This window comes from Microcebus murinus, chromosome 27, assembly GCF_040939455.1.
Source record: "Microcebus murinus isolate Inina chromosome 27, M.murinus_Inina_mat1.0, whole genome shotgun sequence".
Lineage (NCBI taxonomy): Eukaryota > Metazoa > Chordata > Mammalia > Primates > Cheirogaleidae > Microcebus > Microcebus murinus.
Genome location: NC_134130.1, coordinates 8,258,881 through 8,277,663, shown reverse-complemented (window position 1 = coordinate 8,277,663; position 18,783 = coordinate 8,258,881). Strand labels below are relative to the sequence as shown.

The window sequence follows — 18,783 nt, the reverse complement described above, 5'->3', positions numbered from 1 at the left end:
CGGTGTACTCAGGTTTTTAAAAGATTATTCTAGTACCCATGAAACAGTGTGATGCACTCCCATCTTCCACAATGATGCTGATGATCATTTTGAGATGACAATATGATAATAAAGCAGCTAATACTCATCTAGTACTATTAGGTTACAAAAGACCATTTTTATTGGTTAAATACAGCTGAATATCAGCAACTTCATAAGGTTCAACTTCTACATGCAAGCCACCACAGGAACATCTCATGAGACCACTCAGTTCTGAAGGTAGACCATTAACTTCCCATTTTAGACATGGGGAAACTGAGTCGTTCGGCAATCTGCCTGAGATCACACAAACAAACAGGAGGCTCCAGAGCCAGAAGAGGCCTCCTGGGCGGAGGCTGGCCATGGCTCAGCATCCCCACACTTGGTCCTTGCTGGTCCCATGGCTCTCTCTCTGACCAGACTCTAAATCCCTTTGGGACAGGCCTCGACTGTTCTGGCCTTTGGAGACCCTCAGGGCCTAGCATGAAGGGGAAACTCTTTAGAAAATCAAGCTCACTCCACAGCACCACCCCAGCTGTAGAACAGGGTAACAGGAGCACCCAGACAACTAGCTGCATGACCATTTGGGAGCTCGGCACAGGGCAAGGCAGCTTTCAGAGGAGGCTGGCTAGGGGGTGACCCACACATGCAGGACACACAGCTCCCTGCCAGGCCATGTTGCTGCCCACATGCCACTTCACTCCCAGGAGCCATGCCTGAGTCGGAAGCACACCAGACACACATACACTCAACCGCCATGCCCCTGCAGGGCCATTGGGAAACCTGGCTTCTGCCTCCGATGCTGGAGGCCAACCACCATCCTCATGAGAACTCAGTTTCCCTAAACGCACCCCCCCCCCATTCCAAGGAAGGAGAGCTAACTCTCTAAGAACCCTCTGGATCCAGCCACCCAGCACAAGGCAGGAACTGGCTGGTGAGGCCTGGCCTGGCACCAAGTCACCTACACCCTCTTTGGCACAAACACAGCCTGTTGATGCCCCGAGAAGGCCACTGGTGGGGGAGAATGGCCAGTCCCGCCTTCTACAAGGCCTACCCATGTTGTGCCAAGACACAAACACTCAAGGTGGCCCCATGACCAGGCCAGATTTCCAGTCCCATCTTCCCACCAAGCAGCTGGGCCTCACAGGGTGGGCACCTCATCCTCTCTGGGCCCCAGCCACCCCACTCACCAGATAAGGACCAGCTCCTGAGTCTGTGGACCTGTCAACTTCTGTAAGCACACGGTAGTCACGCACTCAGAGTCACACTCATCAAGCCCCTGTCCCATGCTAGACCTGCACTTACACTTATCTGGTTTCATCTTCACCAGGACCCTATGAGGTGACAGCAGTCACCATTCACAAATCAAAAAAAGCTCCAAAAGTGAAAGTTTTTTCGCTCCTGGTTTGACCTGGAGCAAAAGTTTTTTCACTCCTGGTTTGACCATGAAGCTATTCGCTGCCTTTCTTGATCCTGGACAGTCCTAGGTGAGTTTGATCAAACATCAGGGTCCAAAACTCCACAGAGCCTCAGATGGGAAAAATTCTGGATTCCAATGCACAGACAGCCCCAAGGATTTCGGGTAAAGGGGTCTCAGGCTTGCTTTATGGACAGAGGAGTCTCTGAGAAGTAACTTCATGCTCAGCACAGGTTGGTCTAACTCTGCCCTGACATCAGCCCCAAAGCTCTCTAGGGCCCAGAGGACCCACCCAGCCGCCGTGCCTGGTTTACCCGAGACGGGTCCCAAGTCTGGAGTTCAAATCCCGCCCAGGGTCTGACCTGACCCCCGGGGGACTCGCGGGCGGGCCGAGGCGCCCCGGGTCCAGCCGGTCCCGACGGGGAGCGCGGGGCGCGGCCACAGCATTCGGCAAAGTTGGCAAAGGCGCGGGGGAGGCTGTGGGGCCGGGGCCAGGCCGCGCCGGGCGCCCACCCGCAGCCCCCGGCTCAGGACCCCCGCCCCGACCCCTCCCCTCCCGTCCTCCCCTCAGGCTCCCCCTCCCGCTCCGCGCTACCGCGCGTGCGCACTGCGACCCGCGATGTGGCAGTGGGAGGGGGGGGCCGAGCGGGGCCGGGGGCGGCCGCCGACGAAGCCCCGCGCCCCTCGGGCCCCAGACGCGCCAGGCGCCCCGGGCCCAGCCTCGGAGCTCTGAACCTGGGGTCTCCGCCCCCGGGGCCCCCGAAGAAGCCGAGCTGCGGCGGCGGGGGGCGCGGGCACGCGGGGGCGGGGGGCAGGCTCCCCCGGCCCGCTCACTCACCTCCGCCATGGCCGTGTGTGCGCGGGAGGCGGCGGCCGCGCCGGGATCCCCGGATGCGGCGCCGCGCTCCCATTGGCTGTGGCGCCGGGGGGGCGTGGCCGGGGCGGGCCTGGAGGGGGCGGGAGCAGGCCCGGGCGCGTAGTAGGTGCGCTGGCGCGTGGACTGGCGGCTTCTGTTTCTGTTTGCTGGGGTCGCTGCTGGGCCCTAGCTGTGGCCTTGGCCGTGGAATGTGGAGGATGTTGTTAATAAAAATACTGAGTCCTCATAACCACACCTGCGTGGGGAACACGTGGCCCCACGTGATCTTTCCGCGCTTGTGTGTACACTCCTGTTAGTACAAGTTATATAGGGGAAAACTGAGGCCGCTCACCCAGTGCCTGAACCGCGGTGATGGAACCGGAAATGGAGTCTGGGCGGCATGGTTCTGGGACTTCCTGCACTTTCGCATCAGTGATGACCAAACTAGTGTGCCAAGGAATCAGCTGGGGAGCTTGCGAGAATGAACCCAGAAAAGACCTTTGAGAAACGTGGCTTCCCTATATTAGGGAGCCAAAGTATTGACTGGGGCAAGAGAGGTGGGGTTTGAACCCACCGCCATTCGGCTCAGGAGTCCATTGTTTTTGGTTTAATTCAATTAATTGATTAAGTATTTGTGGAACACTTGCACATACTGATCCTGTGCTAGGTGACAGGGAGTCGCATGCAGTCGCATGCAGCCAGGTGAATGTTTGAAACTCCATATTCACAACCTGCTCCCAAAGTTATCTTCCCCTCTTCCTCCTGCGGTCGTTAGGTGCTTGTATCCTGTAGTGCCATGGTGGGCTTTGTCTTGTAGTGCGTGGGCACTCCACAGAATGCCAGCTGCAGAACAGATGGGATTCTCCCCTGAAGTTCTAAACCCTAAGAGGGAAGAGGCTTGCTTAGAGATGGTCTTGTTCCTTGGGGACACACCCTTCCATTAGCACCAGGTAACTTCATTCAGCAAAGCAAAACGATATTCTTAGAAAAAAATCTGGGAGGGGATAACCAAATACAAAAACAAAATGACCTGCCCAAGGCCAGACGGTTTGTCAGGACCATATCCTTTGTGCGGCTCCCCCCTTTCCAGGTGCTGGGTAGAGAGGGTGGCATGGCATGGGTCAGTGAGGCTGAGGTTACCCAGGGCAGAGAGGAAGTAGCATAGCCCCTTCAACTTTGAGGTGCCATATGCTGTTTTTTACATTATTGAGTGACTAAACGTCCTGAAAGAATTTACGATCTTGGCTGGGTGTGGTGACTCCCGCCTGTAATCCTAACACTCTGGGAGGCCAAGGTGGGTGGATTGTTTGAGCTCAGGAGTTCGAGACCAGCCTGAGCAAGAGTGAGATTCCATTTCTATGAAAAAAAAAAAAAATAGAACGAAATTAGTTGGGCAACTAAAAATACATATATAAAAAATTAGCCGGGGCTGGGCACAGTAGCTCACACCTGTAATCCTAGCACTCTGTGAGGCAGAGGCTGAAGAATTGCTCAAGGTCAGGAGTTTGAAACCAGCCTGAGCAGGAGTGAGACCTCATCTCTACTAAAAATAGAAAGAAATTAATTGGCCAACTAAAAATACACGGAAAATATTAGCCAGGCATGGTGGCGCATGCCTGTAGTCCCAGCTACTTGGGAGACTGAGGCAGAAGGATTGCTTGAGCCCAGGAGTTTGAGGTTGCTGTGAGCTAGGCTGATGCCACAACACTCTAGCCCAGGCAACAGAGTGAGACTCTGTCTCAAAAAATAATAATAATAACTTACAATCTGGTAATAACTTTGGATTCTCAGACTCATGGCTCAGGATCTGACACTTGGTAGGCTCTGAAAAAAATACTTGCTGATGGGTTGGCCCAAGCCAGTCAGCACACAGCACCATCATGACCCAGCGGCTGGCTCCGGAGAGACCCAGGCAGAGCCAATGACGTGTGAGACTTTGTCTAGGGTTTCAGAGAGAGTGAAGAAGCTCTTTCCCACTGTGGTTGGCTGAATAACAGCCCCCAAAGACATCCACATTCTAATCCCTGGGATCTAACTACACCGGTGTTACGTTACATGGCGAAAAGAAGTATCACAGGGTCCTCATGAGAGGACACAAGAGGGTCAGAGTCAGGGGAGGGGACATAACAGTGGAAGCAGGGGATGGTGCAGCCCGATGGCAGGTGGAAGGGACCACAAACCAAGGCATGTGGGCAGCCTCTAGAAGCCGGAAAAGGCACAGGCACAAAATCCTCCCCTGGAGTCTCCAGAAGGAGCCAGGCCTGCCCACACCTTAACTATAGCCCAGAGAGACTCAGTTAGAACTTCTGGTTTCCAGAACCAGAAGAGAATACATTTAAGTTGTTTTAAGCCGTGAAATTTGTGCCGATTTGTTACGGCAGCTGTAGGCAGCCCATGCAGCCTGGGCGGACCTTGGATGGGCTGAGATGGGGAACAGCAGCAGCACATGGGGGCACAGGCCAAGGCCCGTCTGAGAGAGCCAGCCATGGGGACACAACTGAGTGGCAGCAAAGAGAGCAAAGTCCCAGCTTGCTATGAAAATGTATGTGCAAATTTTTGTGTGAACAGCCCTAGGAAAATAGTATGCAATTCAAATGTCCATCAACTGATGCGTGAATAATTAAAATCTGGTCCTTCCATAAAATGGAATATCACTCAGCCATGAAAAAGGACAAGGCTCTAACACAGGCTACAGCGTGGATGGACCTTGAGGACATTGTGTTCAGTGAGAGACACCAGACACAGAAGGACACACAGTGTGAGACTTCATTTATATGAATGTCCAGAACAGGTAGATCCACAGAGATGGGAGGTGGATTCGTAGGTGCCAGGGGCTGGGGGTGGTGGGGAAGGGGCGTGACTGCTGATGGGTACAGAGTTTCTTTCTGGGGAGACAAAAATGTTCTGGAACGAGATAAAGATGATGGCTGGAAAGTATGTACAGTCCTAAATACTACTAAATTGTACACCATAAAAGGATGAATTTTATGGTCTGTGAATAATATCTCAATAAAAATGGTAGTCACATTTACTGGGATGGGCAAGGTTGAGAGAGAAAAAAGTTTGTGTACCTATTAGGGGCAAGAATCAAGAATTCTGTTTTAGACATGTTAAATTTGAAATGTCTGTTAGAAACCCAAAACACATAGCTTATCTATAACTGCAGCTTATATTGGTTCGTTTCTATTGCTTGTAACAGAATATCCAAGACGGGGTAATTTACAAAGAAAAGGAGTTTACTGCTCACAGTTCGGGAGGCTGGGAAGTCCATGCTTGAGGGGCAGCATCTGGTGAGGCCTTCTTGTCCCTGGTGACTCTCTGCAGAGTCCCAGAGTGGCACAGGGCAGCGGCACATGGCGAGGGACCCGAGTGTGCTAAAGTGCTAGCTCAGGTCCCTCTTCCTCTTTCCTACAAAGCCATCGTCCCGCTCCCATGATAACCCATTAATCCACGAATGGATTAACCCATTCATGAGAACAGAGCCTCTCGACGCTGCCACATCGGGGCTGAACTTTCAACATGAGTTCCGGAAGGGACCACCAGTATTCAAACCGCAGCACAGCCCTTTTGTCCTCTCCCCACAAAGAAGAGGTGTAGTCTGTCCCCACGGTGCTGTGCACCCACCCCTCCTGCCTTCTCAGCAACCGTTCTCTCCGCACCTCCCCGCCCCTTACCTGGTATCCCTCTTGTTTTGTAAACACGCTCTGGTCGCCTCCACTCAGTAAGATTGAAGCTCTCCCTGCTGCACGCTCCCTTGCAGACACTACCTGGTCACTCTCCTTGACCAGCTTCTCGAAACAACTGTCTACACGCCCTGTGTGCATCTCCCCAGGCCACGCCAACCTGCCCTGCAAAGCACGTCCCTCGGGTGCCCAGTGGCTCTTGCGGGCCACAGCCGGGGGCATCTCAGCCCTCGCTCCTCTCCAGCTCCAAGTACCTCACACTGATGGCTGTGCCTCCTCCCCGACCGTGCTGCAGCCCTGCACGCTACTTCCAGGCTCCCTGGCTGGTCATCGTCTCCCGCCTGCCCACTGGGTGTTGGAACGAGGCCCTTCTCTTCCTGCTCTCTCCTCTCCCCAAGTGAGTGCATGCATTCCTTCCTTTGCTCACACCTGCACTGACCTGTGCCTGCACCTACCTCTGCACCTATGCCTGCACCTGTGCCTACATATATACCTGCTCCCACATCTGCACCTACACCTGTGCCTGCAACTATACCTGTGCCTGCATCTATACCTGTGCCTGCACCTATGCCTGCACCTGTGCCTACACATATACCTGCTCCCACATCTGCACCTACACCTGTGCCTGCAACTACACCTGTGCCTGCATCTATGCCTGCACCTGTGCCTACATATATACCTGCTCTCACATCTGCATCTACACCTGTGCCTGTGCCTACATATATACCTGCTCCCACATCTGCACCTACACCTGTCCCCACATCTACACCTGTGCCTGCATCCACACCTGTGCCTGCATCCACACCTGTGCCTGCATCCACACCTGGGCCTACACATACACCTGCTCCAACGTCTGCACTGACACCTGTGCCTGCACCTACACCTGTGCCTGCATCCACACCTGCACTTGTGTCTACACATACACCTGCTCCCACATCTGCATCTCCACCTGTGCCTGCATCCACACCTGTGCCTGCAACTACACCTGTGGCTACACCTACACCTGTGCCTGCATCCATACCTGTGCCTGAACCTACATCTGCACCTGTGCCTACACATACACTTGCTCCCACATCTGCACCTACACCTGTGCCTGCACCTGTATTTACACTGCCACATCTTCAGAATAACTCACAAAGTATGTCTCAGCCCAGTGTCCTCTCTGAATCTCAGAATAGTGCTCCCAACTGGTGTAGGTGCAGATGTAGGTGTAGGCACAGGTGCAGATGTCAGTGCAGGTGTAGGCACAGGTGCAGGTGTAGGCACAGTGCAGGTGTCAGTGCAGGTGTAGGCACAGGTGCAGATGTCAGTGCAGGTGTAGTCACAGGTGCAGGTGTAGGCACAGGTGCAGGTGTCAGTGCAGGTGTAGGAACAGGTGCAGGTGTAGACACAGGTGAAGGTGTAGGTGCAAGCAGAAGTGTGGATGCAGGTGTAGGCACAGGTATAGGTAAAGGCACAGGTGTAGGTTCAGGCGCAGGTACAGGTGCAGACATTGGTGTATATTTTCTCTTGGAAATGTCAAAGCAGCTCCAAACCCAACAGTTTTAAAAACCATTCATCACCCTCCCCCGTGATGACAAGAAAGTGTCCCCTATCAGTGAATGGTGATGCCATGCCTGAGAAACAGTGTTCCCTTCTCCTTCCTGCACGCCCCACACCTCATCATTTGTTGCACCAGTTTGACACGACACTTCCTAAAGCTCTCTCAAATTCAGCCCTGTCACTGCACCTCCAGGCCACAGAGTAATTGAGAGTGGCAGGTTGTCTGTCCGACTGTCTGTGGGTCTGTGGTTGGCAGGAAAACGCCCTGAGGACATCCCCAACCTGGTCTCCAGGACCTGTGGACAGGCCACCTTGCACCGAAAAAGGGACTCTTCCCTCGTGATTAAGTTGAGATGGGAGATCACTCTGGGTGACCCGGGGACCCAGTGTCAGCACAGGGTCCTCCCACGAGGGGCAGGAGGGGCAGAGAGACTGGAAGACGCTGCGCTGCTGGCTGTGGAGGGGAGGAAGGGCCCGGAGCTGAGGGACGCATGCGGCTAGATGCTAGGAAAGGCGGGAGACAGGTTGTCCCTTGGAACCCCCAGGAGGGACCAGCCCTGCTACGCCTTGATTTTAGCCCAGTGAGACCCACTTTGGACTCTGACCCCAGAACCGTGACAGAATAAATGTGTATTAAGTCACCCTGTGTGTGGTCATCTGCTGTAACAAAGTACCATAGACGGGTGGCCCGTGAACAACACGTGGCTGTTTCTCACGGTTCTAGAGGCTGGAAGTCCAAGATCAGGGTGAGGCCTCCTCCCGGTTGCACACTGCCCACTCCTGCGTCCTCACACAGTGCAAGGGGGCCAGGGGCATGTCTGGGGCCTCTTTCACAGGGACATCAATGCCACGCTTGAGTGTTCTGCCCCCAGGACCTCCCCAAGGCTCCGCCTCCTCGACCCTCCCCTTGGGGGTGGATATTTCAATATATGAATTATGGAGGGACACAAATGTCCAGACCACAGCAGGGACTGTGGGTCTTCTCCTGACCTCCTGAGCCTCAGTCTCTGCCTCCATAAAATGGGACACTAAGAGTCCTCCAACACTGAGTCACTGTAGAGATCAGTGAGTCATGCAGCGGCGCTAGCTGGTTTTACTGGGGTGTCATTGTGACTTGGAGGCGCGTGTGGACGCGCAGGAGGCTGGATAAGCAAGGCTGGATGTGAGGGGTCCAGAGGGAAGATTCTGAAGTTGGGGGGGGCCTGAAGTCTAACTTCAGAGGAGACCAAGATGGTCGATAAAAGTAATTTGGGAAATAAAAGGGCTGTACAAATCGCAGGTTGAATGTGAAAATAAATATTATTATTGTCCTCCTCGCCATTCTTTCGGCCTTCCAGCCGGCCCACCCTCCTCCAGGCCAAAAGCTCAGACAACCACATACACAGGGTTAGGATGCACTTGGGTGTTTACTGGGAGCGGAGGGCTCAGATGCTGGTCATGCTTTTTTGGTGATGTTCTTAGGGATGGCAAGCTCATAGAGGCGCGGAGATGCCTGGGCCACCAGGGAGGCCGGGGAGATCTGGAAGGGGTTGTAGCCCTCGTTGAGCTCCTTGCGCACTTTGGGCTGAGCCAGCGAGATGATCCGGGGACTGGCCACCGCCTTCTTGGTGGCATCTAGTATCTCCCAGCGAGGATCTCGGTCAGGAACGCACTTGTCCGACTGGACTTTGGGCGCTAGAGGGGCAGGAGAGAGAGACAGCACCAGGGCTCAACCCTCTCGGCCACAGCACCCAGTTCAAAAGACCTGTGCCCTGGCGGAAGGATGGAGAACTAAAGCATGGCCAGTCGTGCAGTGGAACACTACTCCGCCACGAAAAGGGACGAGGCTCTGACACAGGCCACAGCATGGAGGGACTTTGAGGACATCGTGCTCAGTGAGAGACGCCAAACGCAGAAGGACACACAGTGTGAGACTCCATTTATATGAAATGTCCAGAACAGGCAGCTCCACAGAGACGGGACATGGATTCGTGGTCGCCAGGGGCTGGGGAGGGGACAGGGAGTGACTGCTGATGGGGAGATGGTTGTACAACCCTGTGTGTATACTAAAAGCCGTTGAACTTCACTGTTTTTTTTTTTTTTTTTTTGAGACAGAGTCTCACTCTGTTTCCTGGGCTAGAGTGCCATTGCATCAGCCTAGCTCACAGCAACCTCAAACTCCTGGGCTCAAGTGATCCTCCTGCCTCAGCCTCCCGAGTAGCTGGCATACACCACCATGCCTGGCTAATTTTTTCTATATATTTTAGTTTGTCAATTAATTTCTTTCTATTTTTAGTAGAGATGGAGTCTCACTCTTACTCAGGCTGGTTTCGAACTCCTGACCTTGAGCGATCCTCCCGCCTCGGCCTCCCAGAGTGCTAGGATTACAGGTGTGAGCCACCACGCCCGGCCTTGATGTGTAACTCTTTGTACTCAAGGCGTCCGTGTCTGCAGGGCTGTGTGCCTGAGACAGAGCGTGCGAGCCAGTCTAAGGCAGGGGCGCACATGGACTCGTCTGTCTCCATCGTCTAACCCCTCATTCAACAAATGTGAATGGAATGAACAAACAAGCAAAGACCCCACAAGCAAAGCTAAAAGATAAGATACACACTGGGAAGAAGTTATTTTGTAAAGTGTTCAACAAAGGATTAGTAACCATCTTATATAAAGAGCTGCCCCAAATCTATAACCCAGAAAAACAGGCAGCAGGAAAATGGGAAGATTGCATGTTAATAGAAGAGTAAACCTGAATGGCCAACCGACTTCTCCTGCGACTGTGGTCAAGCACAGGGGATTTTCCTAAGCTCGGGGGCCTGGCACACAACAGACAGACACACAAATACGTCGTAAGTATGTCAGAAGGCTCACGGGTGCCCAGAGGTGGGCTCGGGTTGTGGGATGCAACGGGGCACTCAGAGCGGCCTCACGAGTGGGGGAAGCTGAGCCCAGCCCCAGTGGAGCGGAGGCGCAGCGGGAAGGCCTGCAGGAGTCTGGGCCCAGCGTTTCGGGCAGAGGGAGCGGCCAGTGCAGGAAGGGGGAGCCCGGAGAGGGCCGCGTGCACGCAGAGCGGATGCAGCCGGAGTCTGGCAAGGCCCCACTGGCCGCCCCGGGGGACAGAGGCTGCAGCAGGTGAGGGCGGCCCCGGGCCGGGCAGGCAATGGAGCTCGGCCAGGTGGGGGCCCCGGAACGTGCAGCCGTGGGTCCCAGCTGTTCTGAAGGTGGAACCCAGGCGGTTTCAGGACAGATTGGATGTGGGTGTGAGAGTGGGCAGAGACAGGCCAGGAGGAGACGGGGGGCTCCTGGCGGGTGTGAACGGAACCTGCCCGCTGCACCCTCATGGCTGCACGCACTTGCACGCCCTGTGTGGACCCCTGGGGACACAGCACAGTGCATTACCTTCAGTGGTGGCATTAGAGGTTATTTTTACTGTCTTCGTTATGCTTTTCTGTATTTTCCAAATTCTCTACAATTAGTACATATTCCTTTTGTCATTGGGGGAAATGGGCATTTCATTTGTTCTAAGGACAGGAGGGACACAAGGCCAACAGCCTGATAAAGCTGCCTCGAACCTTGGCTCAGCTCTCTGGCCCCCGCACCCAACCTCCCTGCTAGGAAGCCCCTCAGACATGCCCTCTGCCTCTGGCCCACACCCCCTCTAATTTCTGCTGCTCTTCCCTGCGGGGACATTATTTCTGCCCGTTTCCAGGCAGGGCTTGAACTGTCCACAGGGACTTGGACAAGGGGATCCTAAAGAGCTGAGCCCCAGGGACCTCCTTACCGGCCAAGTGGAGGAGACGATTGTAGTCTGAGGCGTGTGGCCTGGGCTTTGGCACAGGGTCCCACTCTTCCAGCAGGGTGGCTGGGACCCTGGGCTGTGACAACCGGATGATCCGTTGACTGGCGACCGCCGTCTGTGCAGCCCTGGACACCTGGGACACCTGGAAACGAAAGCAGAGGGAGGGAGTAAAGCAGCCCACGATGCCTCAGGGGTCCTGAAGTAAAAAGACCCCACAAACAGCACTGAGACCACAGACTTGCTGGGAAGAAGTTAAGTTTGTAATGTTTTCATCAGAGGATTAGTAGCTATCATATATAAAGAGCTCCTACACGTCAGTAATTCAAGAAACCAAAAATGAGCTAGGTAAATGACATAGGAGAGTAACCCTAAATGGCCAATAATCCTCTCTGTTGACTAGGGAAATGTAAATAAAAAGAACAAAAGACCACTCCCTGCCCACGAATTTGGCAAAAATGAGAAAGTCTGACATCAAGCCCTAGCGAGAATGTGGGAGGAGAGAAACGTTAGTGCTCCGCTGCTGGTAGGAGAGGGAGTGAGCACACGCACTTTGGAGAGCAGCTTGTCCACCTCAACTGACCTTCTGATTGAAGGAAGCCAGCACAGTGACGTGCACTGCCACTCAGTTACCATGCACATGGCAGAGACCAGCCAGCTGCCATCAGATGGGGACTGTGTGAGCCAATTGTGATATATTCACCCGACAGAATGCAACCCAGAAGAAAAACTATTTTTTCTTCTTTCTTCTTTTTTTGGGACAGAATCTCGATTTGTTGCCCAAGCTAGAGTGAGTGCCGTGGCATCAGCCTAGCTCACAGCAACCTCAAACTCCTGGGCTCAAGCAATCCTCCTGCCTCAGCCTCCCCGGTAGCTGGAACTACAGGCATGTGCCACCATGCCCGGCTGATTTTTTCTATATATATTAGTTGGCCAATTAATTTCTTTCTTTTCATAGTAGAGACGGGGTCTCGCTCTTGCTGAGGCTGGTTTTGAACTCCTGACCTCGAGCAATCCACCCACTTCGGCCTCCCAGAGTACTAGGATTACAGGCGTGAGCCACTGCGCCCGACTTTTTTTTTTTTTTTTTTTAAGAAACAGGATCTTGCTCTGTCACCCAGGCTGCAGTGCAGTGGTGTCATCATAGCTCACTGCAGCCTCCAACTCCTGGGCTCGAGTGATCCTCCTGCCTTGGCCTCTCAATGTGCTGGAATCACGGACGTGCACCACTGCACCTGGCTGAGTGTTTTAATATCAAGGTATTATTGTTGATTCTGTAGTGTGCTCATTGTTATTATGATTGTGTTGTTTTTTTTTTGAGACAGAGTCTCGCTTCTTGCCCAGGCTAGAGTGAGTGCCGTGGCGTCAGCCTAGCTCACAGCAACCTCAAACTCCTGGGCTCAAGCAATCCTTCTGCCTCAGCCTCCCGAGTAGCTGGGACTACAGGCATGCGCCACCATGCCCAGCTAATCTTTTCTATATATATATTAGTTGGCCAATTAATTTCTTTCTATTTATAGTAGAGACGGGGTCTTGCTCTTGCTCAGGCTGGTTTCGAACTCCTGACCTCGAGCAATCCACCCGCCTCGGCCTCCCAGAGTGCTAGGATTACAGGCTTGAGCCACCATGCCCGGCCTATGATTGTGTTTTTTAATGTCCTTGTCAGAAATACATACTGAAATGTTTATAAGAGAAACAGTATCACATCCGGATTTACTTTAAATTTTTTTCTCTTTTTATTTTATTTAATTAATTTATTTGTTTAGAGACAAAGAGTCTCACTCTGTTGCCTGGGCTAGAGTGCTGTGGCGTCAGCCTAGCTCACAGCAACCTCAAACTCCTGAGCTCAAGTGATCCTCCTGCCTCAGCCTCCCGAGTAGCTGGGACTACAGGCATGCGCCACCATGCCCGGCTAATTTTTTCTATATATTTTTAGTTGGCCAATTAATCTCTTTCAATTTTTAGTAGCGATGGGGGTCTCGCTCTTGCTCAGGCTGGTCTTGAACTCCTGACCTTGAGCAATCCACCCACCCCGGATTTCCAGAGTGCTGGGATTACACCCACCACGCCCGGCCTAGACTGAACTTTTAACAAAATACTGAAGTAAGGTTGTTCTAATGCAGAGTGTGGGCAGGAAGCGTTGGGATCCAGTCTGAAGCGACATGGCCAGGGAAGGATGGCCCCTGAGCCAGTCTGCAGACGGGGCGAGGTGAAAATGTAGTTTTCCCTGAACGAGGGCTGGCAGGGACCGCGGTCATGCTTGTCCTGCTCTGGTCCCCTGGGGTCCCCCAACTCCTAGAGGCCTTGTTCACCACCCACCCCTTTCCCGGCCACAGAGGGCGGTGCGGGTCCCAGGGAGCCCACCTCAGACATGTTGATGCTCCAAATGTTGTTCCGCATCTTCGGGACGGCCAGTTCCTTCAGGCGACTGGACGCTTGGTATTCCAAGGTGGACCGAGGAATGGGCCAGATGGGCGTGGTCCTAAGGGGCGTCCACATTTCAGACCCCAGCCCAGCCAAGGGAGAGTGCGCATGCGCGTGTGTGCGCCTGCGCGTGCGCGTGTGTGCGCCTGCGTGTGCGCTGTGTGCGCGCGTGTGTGATCGCTCTCAGCTTCTGTGTCTGGGGAAAAGTGAGAACCCAGGAAAGCAGGGCGTTTTGCAAACATCTGCAAGGGGGTTCACAAGAGATCGCCCAAGAGAAGCTCCCGAGTTCCCGGGGACAGAGCCGCCCTCTGCCGAGGTTGTCCCAGCTCAGTGGGGGGAGGGGTCCAGTCCTCCCCACCCCGTCCCTGTCCCCGTGGCCGACAGGGCTCTGAGGGCCCCTCCCACACCCCATCATCGAGAGCCCGGTGAGGACGGGGACCCCAGGAGGAGAGCGCGTCCTGCCGCAGCCTCGAAGAAGGGGAAGGTGAACCCAACCGAGCTCGTGGGTCTCGGCGACGCCTCTGCCCAGAAGTAAAGCCGCGTTTGGGGATTCTAGGGCAGGCTCTTTTCACGCTTCCACGTGTCTGAGGTTGGGACAGCTTAGAGACGCCGCCAGCCAGACGGCAGACGCTCGCTCGCTCGCGGCGATCGCGCCCGTGCGTGCCCAGAGTAGCTGTTCACACCGAAAGCATCGTGTGCATTGTTGGCCCCACAGGAGTTAAGTTTAATTGCAGTTTAAGCAAATTGTCTTCAGATTACAATATGATTCAGAATTAAAATAAAAAGTTATTGTGCACAAATACAGGCGTGAAACCGGCATGTGGAAGAACACCCACATCAACATCTCCGAGTTGAAAGTGATTCTAAACAGTTAGACACGCTTCGCCTATTTCAGTCCTACCTTCCTTGATGTGTGTGCATAATTAAAATCTGTGTCTAAATAACTCTAAAGATCACTTTTAACAAGCCTGGAGGTTCTACGTGCTGAGAAAACATTGTGCACGTAAATTAACAATGTCTTGCAATTTCTAGCTTTTTAGAGTCAACAGACAGTGCTAACGGTGACAATATCTGAGCGCTTTAGCAGGGGTCCTCAAATGTTTTAAACAGGGGGCCAGTTCACTGTCCCTCAGACCCATTGGAGAGTGAGCACTGTGGGACGAGTCGGCTGCTAAGCAGGACAGGCAGCCGTGGCAAAAACACTCTGCGGGCGGGCGGGATAAATGTGCTAGGCCTGTGGCCCTAGGGCCGTAGTTTGAGGACGCCTGACTTAGCGTGTCAGGCAGGGCGCTACTCGCCTTGCACTTGTGACCTGCACCCCCGCCCACTACACAGGTGGGGACGAGGTGAGGGGTCGGGCAGCCCCAGTCTGAACTTGGGCTACCTGACCCCGGGACCCTGCGACCTGGGGCCCTGCCCACGCCACACCCTGTCAGGGGGGGGGAAGCTCCTGCCAAGCTCCAGAGCCGCCCCGCCTCCTTCCCCACCTGTTGTTGTTGTAATACTCCAAGTAGAACCTCCTGGGCCGAGACAGTTCCTCCACGCGGCGCGATACCGCTGTGCAAAGTGGGAAGCAGGCGGTGAGCCCCGGCTCGGGGCGGGGGCCGGGGGTTCTCTGGCTGTGGGTTTCAGCTCACCCAAGGCCAGGGCAGGAGGCCCCACTGGCGTCCCTGCCCACAGTAACTCGGACACTTTGTAGAGAGGTGACTTTCACTGTCCCATTTTGGGGACAGCGGGCTCAGAGGCCTGGGGCTCGGGGCTTATGGGGAGCGGAGGGCCCCGCTGCTCCCTGGCTCAGTGTGGACGGCGGCTTCAGGCCTGCAGTCAGTACAGACCCACGTCTCTGGGGCTCGGTGAGCACAGTGGGGGCGGTCAAAGCCCCAGGAGGGAACTGCCTTGCGACCTCCCTCCTACACTGAGCTTTCTGGAACTGTCCCTGTGAAGGTACCCGGGCTCTCACAGAAGCGTGGAAGCCGTGAGGCAGGGAAGGGTCTTCTTGCAGAGTAAATACTGGCCCACTCGGACTTCTCCTGGCGAGTTCGCCCTGCATTCTCCCCCTGACCAGGGCGGTCCGGAGTGTGTCCGGAGGGGGTGGGGTGGGGGAGGGAAGGCTCGGGTGGAGGCCGTCGGCGACGTCCCTGGAGAGCGGCCAGGCCCTGGGGCGGCTCGGGCTCACTTACCGGGCACGGTGATGGCCAGTGTGGTGTCCTCGAGGAACCGCTCAGTCCAGTACACCGAGGGCCTGGAAGAAGCAGCAGCTCAGGGCGCGGAGGCAGAGGCCCGGCCGTGCTGCCCCCTGCAGCAGGAGGCGGCTGCCCCTGAGCGAGTGAGCGCCCTGGGGCGGCTAGAGGAGGGAGGGCGCTGGGTGGGAAGGACAGTGGGGGAGGCCTGTCTGGGGGCCTCTGGGGCATGGAGACTGTTTTGAGCAAGGCTGATGTTCAGAGAAGGGGTGGCTGGAAAAAAAGTGTGACTAAGAAGAGGGCCCAGGGCCATCTGCCAGGAGCAGCTGCCCGGGTGGAGGCCAAAGCGCAAGGGTGGCGCCAGGAATGGCCCTGGGGTGAGGGGGCGCCTTCCCCCATCCTGTCCTGGAGAGAAGAGGGTGGCTCCAGTGAAGGGTCCCCTGGAACCTGGGCGGATGGAGGAGACCCCCGGACTTACCAATAGAGACAGAACTGCAAGTTCATGTTGCATGGGGTAATCCAGGCATAGCCCTTACAACGGCATCCCATCCTGCGATGAGACAGGGTCCCAGCCCCCACTGCCTTTGCTCCCAAGTGCCTCACTCTCCTTTAGCCGCCCCCAGAGGGCCACCGCCGGCCACGGTTCCCAGCAAGTCCCCACCTCTGGCGTCTGGACTTCTCACCTCCCTGGGCAGCCTCCTTAGCTGGCCAAGCCCCGCCTGCCCGGAGTTGACGCATGGGGTGTCAGTGGGACAGGGGAGCCCAGGAAGAATGCAGAGGGGACCACGGGTGCCCTTGTCCTCTGCCCCCCCCATAGCAAGGCCCTGGCCCGGCCTCACCTGTCCTTCACGACTTGCCAGTTGGTCTTGGGTTTGGCCAGCTCGGAGAGCCGCTTCCTCTTCCTCACTTTGGTCACGGAGGTCCTGGGAAACCTCTGGCTGATGGACAGCCGGCTTTGGGACAATTGGGTGTGGGGTTGGAGCTGCCCTTCCTCCCCAGCGCGTTTGGGAGCCCTCGCCCTGCCCACGCCCGCGCAAATCTCCTCTCCCTCGGGCTCTCTGGGGGGGATTTCTGCCCCACAAAGGCCTGAACTGACGCCCCAGCTCCGCAGCTTGCTAGAGGGGGCCCCGGCCAGGACATCTGACGTCCTTGCAGGCTTGTATCCAGCCTCCCCGAGTGCCAGGCCCCAGGCTGCAAAGAGAGCAGCTCCTGCCTCCCAGAAAGCAAATAGACCACGAGAGAAAAAGAGGCAGCAGACGACGACAAGAACGGGATGTTAAATGCCAAGACATCCGCCTGTCTCCTCGCTCAGCTCAGCTCTTGGCTCAAATGGCCTCCCCGGAAGGCCCCTCACGCTCCCGGCTGTTTTCTCCACAGGCCGGGGTGAGGGCTGGGGACAGCAGAGCCCGTGAGCAGGGACACTGCTCGCTCCTGGATGGCTCGGGGAGGGAGGGAGCCCCAGGCCCGCCCTGCACTGCAGCTGGAGGGGACGGCCAGGCAGGCCCAGAGGCCGAGCTGAAACTGCACCCCACAAATTCATCAGGGTGTCATCACCTACAGCGTTCCTCCTGACCATTTCTGGCCGTTTGAGGAGCCCAGGATGGTTTCAACTTTGGAGTTGGGAAACTTTTTTCCATTTCCTTTTCTCTCTGACTTGAGGGCTGTCACTCTGGCATCTGCACTCTGTCTGACTCCAGAATTGTCACTTTTTACTCTACCTCCTGCCACCTGGGTAGGGCTGTGTGTGCTGCCTTTTGCCTCAGAGGCCAGCGGCCCCTGATCACCGCAGACTGACTCTGCAGGGGTCCCGGGGACAGCAGACCAGGCACCACCCCTTTCCACGGCCCAGGGACCTGCACAGGTGGGGGGGGGCGGGTGGGAACTGCTGCTGCCACATCTGAGCCCCACCTGCGCCCACGGGGCAGGCCTGGCCCCTCCGCCCACCTCATTTCAGGAACATCGTCCTCTAGGCCTTTGTCCAGAACCCTCTCCAGCTCCAGAAGTGCCTCCTCCGGGTTCTGGGCGTCCAGCTCCTCCCCAGCCACCTCCTCGGGCGGGATCTCCTCCTCCTGGCCATCGGCTCCCGCACCCTCATCGTCTAGGTCCCTGGACCGCCGGCTCTCGAACACGGCACTCTGGAGGCCAGAGTCGTCATCATCCTCCCTCCTTTCCGAGTCGCGCCTGAGCTCAGGGATGAGGTGGCTGTTGAGTGAGCCTCGCCAGGTGTCCCCCATGCGCTGGGTGCCCTTCCCAGACCCTGCAGCCTCGCTCCCTCAACACCCAAGTGGATCTGTGGCCACCGCGGCAACGGGAGAAGGTCCAGCCCACGGGTTCCGCCACCCGCATTCTAAGCCCAGACGGCCCGCACACGCTGCCGCCCCGGCTCCAGCCTCCACGTCTGCTTAGGGAAAAGCCCCACTTGTGCTGGGATCAGCCGTTGGTTCTGGTGGTCACAGCTCACCAGGGGTCCTGCCCCCTCCCAGGATTGCTTTGGGAACGAGACCTGAGGGGGAACCGCAGAGGCGCCCAGGGGCGGCTTCCCCTCTCTTATGCGGAGGCACAAGGAAGAGACCACGCCTCTTCCTCCTGGTTGCCGTGGGGCCTGTTGTAATGTCTGGAGCTCAGCAGCCGTCTTGTGAGCGTGAGGCCTGCCGGTGTGAGGACAGGCGGGCTGGACGCTGGGTCTCTGATGGCATTGCTGAGCCTCCAGGTGCAGCAGCCTGGAGTCGGCTCTGTGTCTGGGCTTCCCGATACTTAAAACAACTAACTTCCTTAGTACTAAGTCGCCGTGGCTGGGTTTTTAGTTCCTTCCTCCTGATTTGGCCTGGCCACCCGTCAGGAAAGAGGGTTTCCTGGGCGCGGTGGCTCACGCCTGTGATCCCAGCACTCTG

General features: G+C 55.9%; 2 protein-coding genes across 5 annotated transcripts in view; both read right to left on the bottom strand.

The window, feature by feature from the left end:
* Window positions 1-2,317, bottom strand: part of MIER2 (MIER family member 2) — a 30,729-nt gene extending 28,412 nt beyond the window's left edge. For both annotated transcript variants that reach the window (XM_012745891.2, XM_012745892.2), the window contains exon 1: window positions 2,274-2,317. In XM_012745891.2, coding sequence (XP_012601345.1) covers window positions 2,274-2,282 — 9 coding nt within the window. In that variant the 5' untranslated portion in view covers window positions 2,283-2,317. The remainder of the gene's footprint in view (window positions 1-2,273) is intronic.
* A 6,479-nt stretch (window positions 2,318-8,796) lies between these two features.
* Window positions 8,797-18,195, bottom strand: SPMAP2 (sperm microtubule associated protein 2). 3 transcript variants are annotated; one of them, XM_075998007.1, is made up of 9 exons: window positions 17,837-18,195; window positions 16,732-16,845; window positions 16,371-16,442; window positions 15,893-15,954; window positions 15,200-15,269; window positions 13,653-13,770; window positions 11,274-11,433; window positions 9,046-9,190; window positions 8,797-9,011 (listed from the first exon to the last, which is right to left on the bottom strand). In XM_075998007.1, exons 1-9 carry the CDS (start codon window positions 18,124-18,126, stop codon window positions 8,882-8,884), a joined length of 1,161 nt encoding a protein of 386 aa, XP_075854122.1. In that variant the 5' UTR covers window positions 18,127-18,195; the 3' UTR covers window positions 8,797-8,881. The 3 variants fall into 3 exon arrangements, with proteins under 3 accessions (XP_075854122.1, XP_075854123.1, XP_012601364.1); XM_075998008.1 differs by lacking the exon at window positions 16,371-16,442; XM_012745910.2 differs by lacking the exon at window positions 16,371-16,442 and having other exon boundaries at window positions 8,797-9,190.
* Between the last annotated feature and the right edge of the window lie 588 nt (window positions 18,196-18,783).

Excerpts from the sequence above, each read along its gene's own strand:
- SPMAP2 (XM_075998007.1), bottom strand. The coding sequence starts at position 18,126 with ATGGGGGACACCTGGCGAGGCTCACTCAACAGCCACCTCATCCCTGAG. Across the intron at positions 16,846-17,836 it reads GACGATGTTCCTGAAATGAG|CCGGCTGTCCATCAGCCAGA; the intron begins GTGGGCGGAGGG and ends ATTGTCCCAAAG. Across the intron at positions 13,771-15,199 it reads GAGTATTACAACAACAACAG|GACCACGCCCATCTGGCCCA; the intron begins GTGGGGAAGGAG and ends GACGCCCCTTAG.